Raw genomic sequence first — 10,574 nt, 5'->3', positions numbered from 1 at the left:
CCCTGCCCTTGAAAATGCTTAACAAACTCTATATTTATCTGAGGAGTTTTCTTCTGTTTTGTAATGCTGTGTGTGTGTGAGAGAGAGAGAGAGAGAGAGAGAGAGAGTGTGAGTGAGTGATGGAGAGAGAGTGGCCTAATTCCTAATTCCATTCCAACACTTTGGTTCACGCACCTCCCTAATCCTGCTGGCCTGTTAAAAGGTGCTGCAGCCACCTCAGGGGGCTGTAGAGCTCACCTTCTTACCTCCTCAAGATCCATCCATCCTTTCTTTCTTTCTTTCCTGTTTCCATTGCTACTGCACAACAAGACTCCCTCCTCTGGTAGTATTCTTTGCTGTATTTTTTTCTGAGGGGCAACACAGAGATTTTTATTCATTCTCAAGCTCTCACAGAGAATAAAACCAGATAGGCAGACCGTCCCACCACCGGCAGCAGCCATGAATGGCACAGAAGGCCCCAACTTCTACGTGCCCATGTCCAACAAGACGGGGGTGGTGCGCAGCCCCTTCGAATACCCTCAGTACTACCTGGCTGAGCCGTGGAAGTTCTCTCTCCTAGCTGCTTACATGCTGTTCCTCATCATCACTGCCTTCCCCATCAACTTCCTCACCCTCTACGTCACGGTCAAACACAAAAAGCTGCGGACCCCCCTGAACTACGTCCTGCTCAACCTGGCGGTGGCTGACCTCTTCATGGTGATCGGGGGCTTCACTGTCACCCTCTACACAGCGCTGCATGGATACTTCGTCTTGGGTGTCAACGGCTGCAACATCGAAGGATTCTTCGCCACCTTAGGAGGTAAGAGAAGGGTCCACTAATATCCCATGTAAAATGTCCATAGATTTACCTTGTGTACTCTATGCTTTAGTTGTGATCAAAACAAATTGTACTAAATATTTGTCATTTGTGTGTTACATTTTCACATGAGAATTCTTTTAAATCATGAAAAACTTTTTGGAAAATACTTCTTAAAATCTTGAAATCCATGTCTCAGTATAAATGCATGTGTTTAGTATCAAGTGAATTTACTGACGCTGTATTTAAATGTACACCTGCTTTATGTCTCAGGGGAGATTGGCCTCTGGTCTCTGGTGGTATTGGCTATTGAACGCTACATTGTGGTCTGCAAACCAATGACCAACTTCCGCTTTGGGGAGAAGCATGCCATCATGGGTCTGGCATTCACATGGATCATGGCCCTGACCTGCGCTGCGCCCCCTCTGCTCGGATGGTCCCGGTACTGTATGTTTCTGACTGTGCCTGCCAGGCTTCTGAAACACGCACACATACTGTTGTGTAAAGTTGCTGAAAAATGCTAACATTTGCACAATAAAAAAAAGCACCTTACAGAGTATTTTTTTTCTTGTCGCACAAACTGTATCAAATACTGTATGTGATGGTGTTGCTGGAAATTGTGAAATGACAGTATTATGTATGTGGATGCAGGTACATCCCAGAGGGCATGCAGTGTTCCTGTGGGATCGACTACTACACCCCCAAGCCTGAGATCAACAACACCTCGTTTGTCATCTATATGTTTGTCCTCCATTTCAGTATCCCTTTGTTCATCATCTTCTTCTGCTACAGTCGCCTGCTCTGCACTGTGCGAGCGGTAGGAACAGATGCAATATTAATATTAATAATAATAATAATAATGAGATACCTTATTTGTCCCCGTAGAGATTTTTTTTCCCTTGCTCCCCTCCACAGGGAGGTGAGGGTCAGCTGCAGAGCTGTGAATCTGAAGCTGGTAGGGATTAAATGTCTTTCTCAAGGACACTTGAGGAGGGCAGAGGCTTGCCAACATGGCAGCTCATACCCAAATCCTCTAGTTGAAGGGCAGTCTGCCTTCTCACTGTGTCACCATGCTGCCCCCAATAATGCACTACCTTCCTCAGAAATTGTTTAAAATCATACTGTAAAATTCTGCACTGAATCTGAAAAAAAGTGTCTAGATACATTAGATACATCGCAGGCATTACTGGTTTTAATCAGTCAAGCTGTATCTGTGTGCACTCAGGCCGCAGCCCAGCAGCAGGAGTCTGAAACCACCCAGAGAGCGGAGAGGGAAGTGACACGCATGGTAATTGTCATGGTGATCTCCTTCTTGGTGTGCTGGGTGCCCTACGCCAGCGTGGCTTGGTTCATCTTTGCCAATCAGGGAACTGAGTTTGGACCGGTATTCATGACTGCGCCGGCCTTCTTTGCCAAGAGCGCCGCTCTGTACAACCCAGTGGTCTACATTCTGCTAAACAGACAGGTACTTGACGGAAATATGCTGATGCTACAGTATCACTGCATGCATGCTTAGGTGACTGTGTGTGTGTGAGAGAGAGTAAATGTATATTGAGGCTGACTGTGATTTCAACCCCCCTCTTCTCTGTGACATTCAGTTCAGGAACTGCATGCTCACCACGGTGTGCTGTGGAAAGAACCCGTTTGGCGAGGAGGAGACCACCACCGCCGCCTCCTCCAAAACCCAGACTTCCTCCGTCTCCTCCAGCCAGGTCGCCCCTGCTTGACCTACGACCCCTGCCCACACCCCCACAACCAATCCCCCATCTGTCCCTGCACACCTGGGGACCCACCACTGCCAAGCAGCACCACGTTCTATTGGCCAGTCCTCTCGACTTACCTCTCCATCTGTCCGCGCTGCAGTGGCATAACTGCACCTGGCCGCTTCAGTGGGACTGACCTCATACACACATAGAGCCAACATATGTGTATTTTCAATCCAATTAAACATGGAAAGTGTTCAGCTGGCCTCGCAGAGTTTAACCCAGCATCACCAGGGCGTTGTCTTGGTGACTTTCCAGCTGAACACGCTCCAAGCCGCCCCCTCCCCCCACTAACCTGAAACACTTAAAATCACATAATAGGTGAAAACTGCAATTCAACAAACCACACCAAACGATATTGTTCGCATCAACTCTTGTTCAACTAATTGTTGCAACTATACCTTCCCTCCCCTCCCCCCGAAAATGCGCTTTAAAACATCTATTTTTTGAATGAATACTTTAGGTGAAATTAGTTTTGAATTCGTTTAGATATCTCCCATGACTTGTAAGGCCCTGGACAGTGCTGTCCTCTGGTCTCTCTGTCTCGCCTCTTGTCTTTATGATGATGAAGCTGAGGTGGTTAGTTGGCTCTCGGCATCGACCGAGACATGAGTGTAAACAGATGGACCTGCAAAGAACCTCTGCAGGGAGAAGCAGCCTCCTGCGAGAGACTGGAAGGTCGTGTGTGTGTGTGTGTGTGTGTGTCTGGTGGATGTTTATGTTGTCGAGCGGATGCGAGAATGTCAGTGTGAGTGTATAAAAGGGATATGGAGATATTGTGTTGATTGTATAAAGGCTAGGGTTTTGTGGAAGTAAAGTTGTTCTATGTTCTGCAATAAAAACAAAGCTAAATGTCTGCAAGACTTTTCCCTTGCTCGCTTTTTTTCATGAGAGCATTTACAAGGCTTTCTGAAAAGTTCCAGATGCTAGTTTGTAAGCTTTTGGGTGGCAGGCCAGATCATAATGGCTTTCAAATGTTTAAAATGCACTATGCTAAGAGGCATTTTAAAAAGTATTATTAGTACAATAAGTACAATAATCGTTGTCATGATTAGACACAGTAAAATTCTAAATACTGTAATTTATTTCACAAACTCTGACAAGTCATTTGGCATCACAAATACAGTCATGTCAGACGGTTCTCCGATTATATTGAGCTCACATTTTTCAATAAATTTAAATTTCCCTCTTGTACATTGGTCAGAGTCCAACATGATATTCATTCATTTACAAACACACTGATCAACATTTCTATACTGATGCAGCTCTTCCCAGTGAACTACATTACATCTGATTCAATAAATTTCATTTCATTTCATTTCATTTTGCAGGCATTAGCTATAGAAAATTATTTCTATTCCTTTCTCCACTCCTCCTTAACCCATCATCAACCTGCAAAGCACATTGGGACATATAGTTCAAAGCACCAATGGGAGTGAGTCACTCATCTTCACCAATCACACCTGAGATCATTGCAGGCTTTAGGACATGGGAGGAGTTTGTCACGCTCATTCCTACTCATCCTGATGGACAGGCCACTTGAAAGCATTATAACACATCTATAAATATTGCTATGGACATTATAATACAGTACAGTGCATCATTGGCTCGTTCCCTTAAGAAGGGGCTCAGTGCGTAAGATCGCCACCAGGGCTTTAGGTCCCAGTAACTGTGAAGACATCCAGAGAAAACCTCATCTCCGAATTCCTACACCTTCTCTCTGCCTCTGGCTAAAGCAAAGCTGAACCAGACTGGAATTCTGTCCGCGTCACGGGAAATAGTGTTGGGAAATGAATTGGCATTCCCAGATGAGACGAGGAAGTGCAGAACACCTCAAAAATGTATGAAGTCTGACAGGCAGGCTTGAGTCCCTTGCTCTGCCACTTTCACACTTGTTCCAGTCTGTGGCTTTTGAGAACGGTAATAATAATGAGGGGTAATTCCTTGGGGACAGACATTCCCAAGTAACATAGTAGGTAGGAGACAGACAGCTGGCAGCAGGAGCAGAGATGACCAGTAGAAGAGAAGTGGGCAGGTTCAGGCCTCGCTGCAGCACTCGTAGATGTTGTCCTCCACGAGGGCAATGACCTGCTCGAACTTGTGGTGCAGCTGAGTGCGGCGCGCAGTGGGGTTCGACTCCAGAGCATTCACCACCTGACAGAGAGAGATAGACAGAAACAGAGCGAGAGACGAAAGGAGAGAACATAACAAAGATGACTTTCAGCGGCTGTCGAGCATTCATGCATCTAGAGGAGGGAGGAAATCAGCCACCTGCCTGGACATAGAAAGTGAACGAGAGAACGGGAGCGCGGAGAAACAAGTGGAGTGCTTCAGCCTCTTCTTCAGCCTTCACGCATGCCTCCACACCACAAAGGCCTTTCCTCTTCACATATTTACAAAACCCACATCTGCTCTGTTTTTCAAGCCCAATAGTTGTCACCATGTCAGTGGGCTTTACAGGCTCTTAGCGGCAGTGTGCTACCAGGCAGAGCGAGCAGAGCTGGGGGGAAAGAATAGGCAATCAGAGGCCATTCACAGCGCTCTGTGAATCAGAGCCTAAGCCCCTGGCCTGTACAGTAGCATGACAGAGGAAAGCAGCTAAATGGTATTATGATGAGGGCCCTCCATTAAGGCACAGTCAGCGCTGACTAAGCCTCTCCGGAGAACAGTCACAGTGGCAAGAAAACATGAGGGAGGAGGACATGGTGCTCCATGGGGGCTGAAGAGGGCTACTTCAGAATGACATGGGAGATATGGAACAGCAACTTTATAGTGTCATTAAATGGATAGGGGTGGTGGATGAGGTTTTGCAAGGCAAAGCAGAGGAGAGGGCGAACAGCACGTAGGCTGTTTTGTACATATGGGCCGGTAGGGAGGGTTGCGAAACACATAGAGGAGTCATTGCTGCTGGGAAGACAGTTGACGCCTGAATGACAATGTTGCCCTGGGTGAAAACAGTTAGAGTAGAAGAAGAAGCATTGCAGACTGCAGATATTTGGGGTGTATGGTGACCAGTTGGTTGAGTGACAGCTTGTAGCGCTGTATAGAGTGCATTAGATCTCTCGATATGTGTGCCATCGCACACACTGATACGTCACGCTCCGATTCCCACCTCTATCTAGCTGTGAAACTTAACACGGCATGTGGGATTGAACCAGGTGAGAAGGCTGGAGATGGGGCCAGTTCAAACATGATGAACTAGAAAAGTTCTGAGATCAGAAAGAGAGAGAAATAAGGAGTGATTCTTACCTGGTTTCTGTATCTCTTGGCGTATTTGTAGATCTCCGTCAAGGCCAGGTTGGTGTTGAAGTCATTCCTGTATTTCTGCAGGACGGACAACAGAGTATTATATTACAATTCATTCCAAAACAATAAGCATGACCAAAACGCAGGCCTTGTAAATCCAGACAAACAAAATGAGGGCTTTCTAAACCAAAATGTTGATCAGTCAGCCATGCCTCGCTCACCCGTGACTCCTCAGCCAGGTGAGCGTTCATCTCCTGCTCGCTGAGCGGCGCCATCTCCTGTATCTGCTGGTAGTAGCACTGCACCCGCTTCTTATACTCAGGAATCTCCTTGGCATACAGCAGCTTGTTAGTGGGGGAGTCCTGAAACGACACATACGGCATACCTTTAACCTCTAATGATGGGCTGAATTCGAGGTGAAATGAATCATTTAGCACTGGACTTCTATCTAATATGACAGAAGTACAAATTCAGTCTTTGATTAAGAGCTTTGTGCATTGTTCATCGGTGTGGTCTGCATTTTAGGTGCTAGTGCCCTAATAAGGAGCTGAATCTGTGGTCAGTCCAGGTTCAGTCTCACTGAAACTGGATGTTATTTCTTGATTAGCCCATCTGAGCCACCCCGAGCTGACACAATGGAGGGAGGGAACGCGGTTTCCTCTCCTCACAATAGGAGACTCAAATAGGCTCTGATCCACACAGCCAGAGAGGACATTCCAGTCAAAACAATACTCCTACTCCTACATACCTCCGCCACTCTCCAGAGTCACTTCAAGCTCTCGCACTGGTGCTTATTCAAGCAGAAAGGGAAGTAGTGAGGCTAAGAGGTTGTGGGCATTTTCGGGTTTTTAGTTGTGACTACTGTTGTGAGTGAGTGTGTGTATGTCTTTGTGTGCTCTGTGTGTGTGTGTGTAAGAGAGAGAGAGAGAGAGAAAGAGGGAGAGAGAGAGGCACAAAGAGAAAGTAGGACAGGAGAAAAGAGGGGGTAAAAGAGATGGGCAGCCTCAGCTTTCAGCATCAGTGAATGTGCTTACAGCGCACCTTACAGTAATATTTCTATGTGTCATGAGTTATTTGTGTCACTATAGAGTGCGTTTGTGTGTGTGTGTTGCATGTGTGTGTATGTGCTGAGGTACTAGGGAGCTAAGAGACTGCAGCCACTGTCGCTCCTTCTGATAGGGAACCCTCTCTTCCTGTCCACAAGGTCACTTCCTGCTGCTCGTCCATCTGCCTGGTAACCCCCTGTGACCCCGTGGCCCTACATGCCTGTAGCTCGCCAGATAAGAGGGTTTCCGTGGAAACAGCAAGCGTTGCTTCGTTTCCTACCTCTCTCTCACCCCTGCCGTGCTCTCACTAATCCAGACCCCATACCCTCCACTGCCCTGCCTCTGTCCTGAGACCATCACACACACATACACACACACACACACACACACACACACACACACACACACACACACACACACACACACAGTGGCATGGACACTCAAACAGGCACACGCAAATACAGGCGTGGAGGCAAAGATGCATGCACACATACAGTTCACACACACACAAACAAACAAGTGCATACACTCAAACACCAAGGCACACATAGAGGTGTTTCTTGCCAATCTCCTTCACCCGCAGGAGAAATCGTGGCCATATCCTCGAACCTGGTGACTCCTCAGTATGTGGCAGAGCGCATGCACGGCCAGTTGCAACCTGTTTATGGCGAGGCTGCAGCCACATTACAGGCAAAATGCAGGAAAAGGCTGTCTGCACATGCGTGGGAGTGTCTGCGTCTGTATTTATGTTCATGTATATGCGCATGCCTGTGTGAATGTTGCCGTGGTGAGTGCACTGGCTCGCTGGCAGTGACCAAGTATATAAATCAGAGTGTTTCGCAGTGAAAGAGGAGCATTATTTGATGAGTGCTCGACTCCCTCCAGGGAGGAAGCCAGTCAGAGAGACAGGAAGCAGAGCGTGCTCAGGGTCAGAGTGTCTGAGGGATGAGACGGATTTGCGAGGAGTGAGGACATTGACATGCAAGCACACACACAGAGACACAGACAGACAGACAGACTCACACACACACACACACACTCACACACACACACACACTCACGCACGGCACAAGAAGAGATCCCTGGTGCTCATGACCTTGGATCAGCCGACTGGGCTGAAATAACATGAGGAGAGGTAGACGGAGCTGACAGGCTGAAGGCTTATAGGGATGAGGGTTCACAGGGGGACTCAGGAGGTATGCGGGAGGGGCGGGTGGGGCGGGGGAGGTGGGGGTGCAGCTACAAGGCAGGATCAAGTATATGCCCTGTGACTATATCTAGGTCTATATCATGTCTATGTCTACATATCTATTTATCTAGCTAGAGATGATCTAAAGATATATGAGTGTATAGATCAGTAGAACATCAATAGATAGATAGATAGATAGATAGATAGATAGATAGATAGATAGATAGATAACAGACATAGATAGATAGATAGATAGATGACAGAGATAGATAGATAGATAGATAGATAGATAGATAGATGACAGAGATAGATAGATAGATAGATAGATAGATAGATAGATGGATAGACGGATAGATAGATAGATAGATAGATAGATAGATAGATAGATGACAGAGATAGATAGATAGATAGATATATAGATAGATAGATAGATAGATAGATAGATAGATAGATGACAGAGATAGATAGATAGATAGATAGATAGATAGATAGATAGATAGATAGATAGATGGATAGACGGATAGACGGATAGATAGATAGATAGATAGATAGATAGATGACAGAGATAGATAGATAGATAGATAGATAGATGGATGGATAGACGGATAGATAGATAGATAGATAGATGGATGGATAGACGGATAGATAGATAGATAGATAGATAGATAGATAGATAGACAGATCTCTCACCTTGCCCAGCTGCAGGTCAGAGATGGAGCAGGCGTCGATGAAGGCCTGGGCGATGACAGACAGACAGGCGTCCATGTGGTCTGTCTTATCGATGTCAAACACAAACTGAGGGTTCTTCAGAATGTTCACCCAGAAACGCAGAGGTAAGCTGCACAGCAGAGGGAGGAAACGCAGTCAAAGCCTTGCACTTAACACAGCGATGTGACCAAAAACACTTTTAAGCTCAGCGTCTTGTCATCTACCTGTTGGTCTTCCAGATGTGCAGGGTGTCCGGGTCTGTGATGCCCCGTTTGTCGGCCTGCTCCTCCAGGAAGTCGAAGAAGTATTTGACAGCCAGAGGGGGGCGCTCCGGAGGGATGCTGAGGATGGCCTGAAACAGGTCATCCAAGAACTTCTGCAGGGTTCCCTGTGGAGCAGCGAAAAAAGGAGGACTCGGTCTCATCACATGTAGAAATTCTATTCCTGAATCTAATATGGACCCAGAAAACACATGGAATAGCAGAAAGATGACACTGTGGTCGAGTTTGCTGAGACTGCAATATAAAGAAAAGTCTATTTGTGGTGCCGACCACATAAGGAGTCTCATATTCCTGGTGCTAGAGGGGGTGTGAATGCGTGTTCACCTTGGTGGACAGCAGGCGCGTCAGGTAGATTTCAGGCAGGACCTTCTTGCGGTGGCTCTGCCTGTGCGACTTCTTGGTCTCCATTAGATCGTCGTGAGGTAGGACCTGGAACACCGGGGGTCAAAGGTCAGCATACTGCACACAGTGCCAAGCAATAAACCACCTCCTGAGTAGCTACATGAATGCTCTAGTCAGTCTGGTGTCTGGTGTCTCCATTTTCGGAGTGGAATCTTCTGGTGAATGTGTTAGACACATGATCCAGAAACCACATCAGGGTATTTTGGAGCGCTGAATAACATGGAATTTAGGAAGTGTCGGGAGTTGGGAAATTCTGAGGATTTTCTCAGGTTGCTGTACACATTATCACGTATCTGACATGCTCGCACAGGTCTAAATAGAGGTAGGATAAAGAAAGAAACACTCATATTCCACCTACTCCTGTCGAAAAAGGACTACAAAGCCATCCTGTAAAACTAACTATTCATCCAGCAAAATGTGTTCCAAGGAATTCATTATTCTAAAGTCAAAGGGCCCATATCTTGGGCTGACTTTTATAAAAGGGCTTAAGAGGCATTAGTGCTGTCATGTCCTCTCAGCAGCTTTCCTATTCACCTCCATTCACCCCCATTCTCTCTGTCGTCAGGCTGACTAACACTGGCACACACAGGAAAAGCTACAGTAATAACTCACAGACACAAGCGTACTCATAAGAGTGTTTTGATCACCTCTATGAGGCGGTGCGTAACACCAAAGGAACTCACCAAGTGTACATACTTCTCCGTGTCCAGGTCTTTGACTAAGGAGAAAGAGAGAGAGAGAGAGAGAGAAAAAAAACATACAGCATGAAACAATGAGCAATCAGCAAGGTGGAGACCTGAGAGAATGAGAGGAGAAAGGAGGAGGGCGCACAGAGGAGTGTGACAGATAGGAGGGGGGAGGGGGGGGGGGGGGAGAGAGGGAGATTGACAGGAGAGCGAGGGAGATAGAGTACACGTGAGAGAGAAAGTGATTAAGGTGGACGGTGGGCCGGGAGGGGAGGGGAGCTGTCTGAGGGAATGAAAGAGAAAGATTACGAGTGAAAGGAGAGAGAAAAGAGGGAGATTAGGAGAGACAGACACACAGAGTCTATGATTGGTTCTGGAGCCAATGTAATGAGATGGTAATGCTCGGCCAACGTTGGGGAAGAGCATTAAACCTTGCTGGTTTATATATAGATCGAAA

The 10,574-nt window shown here is 46.7% G+C and overlaps 2 protein-coding genes across 2 annotated transcripts in view; one reads left to right on the top strand and one right to left on the bottom strand.

Annotated features, from left to right (window-relative positions):
• The first annotated feature begins 438 nt into the window (after positions 1–438).
• Positions 439–3,362, top strand: exorh (extra-ocular rhodopsin). The gene is made up of 5 exons (XM_071924548.2): positions 439–799; positions 1,070–1,238; positions 1,448–1,613; positions 2,022–2,261; positions 2,395–3,362. Exons 1-5 carry the CDS (start codon positions 439–441, stop codon positions 2,521–2,523), a joined length of 1,065 nt encoding a protein of 354 aa, XP_071780649.2. The 3' UTR covers positions 2,524–3,362.
• A 257-nt stretch (positions 3,363–3,619) lies between these two features.
• The window catches only part of plxnd1 (plexin D1), a 56,193-nt gene continuing 49,238 nt past the window's right edge, over positions 3,620–10,574 (bottom strand). The window contains exons 30-36 of the mRNA XM_071924543.2: positions 10,115–10,149; positions 9,354–9,458; positions 8,973–9,136; positions 8,731–8,878; positions 6,027–6,167; positions 5,809–5,883; positions 3,620–4,713 (exon numbers count right to left, since the gene is read on the bottom strand). Of these exons, the coding sequence (XP_071780644.2) occupies positions 4,597–4,713; positions 5,809–5,883; positions 6,027–6,167; positions 8,731–8,878; positions 8,973–9,136; positions 9,354–9,458; positions 10,115–10,149 (785 nt within the window). The 3' untranslated portion in view covers positions 3,620–4,596. The remainder of the gene's footprint in view (positions 4,714–5,808; positions 5,884–6,026; positions 6,168–8,730; positions 8,879–8,972; positions 9,137–9,353; positions 9,459–10,114; positions 10,150–10,574) is intronic.

This window comes from Centroberyx gerrardi, chromosome 14, assembly GCF_048128805.1.
Source record: "Centroberyx gerrardi isolate f3 chromosome 14, fCenGer3.hap1.cur.20231027, whole genome shotgun sequence".
In the NCBI taxonomy this organism is placed as follows: Eukaryota; Metazoa; Chordata; class Actinopteri; order Beryciformes; family Berycidae; genus Centroberyx; species Centroberyx gerrardi.
Note: the sequence above shows the minus strand (reverse complement) of the source record. Positions and strands in the feature narration are given on the sequence as shown.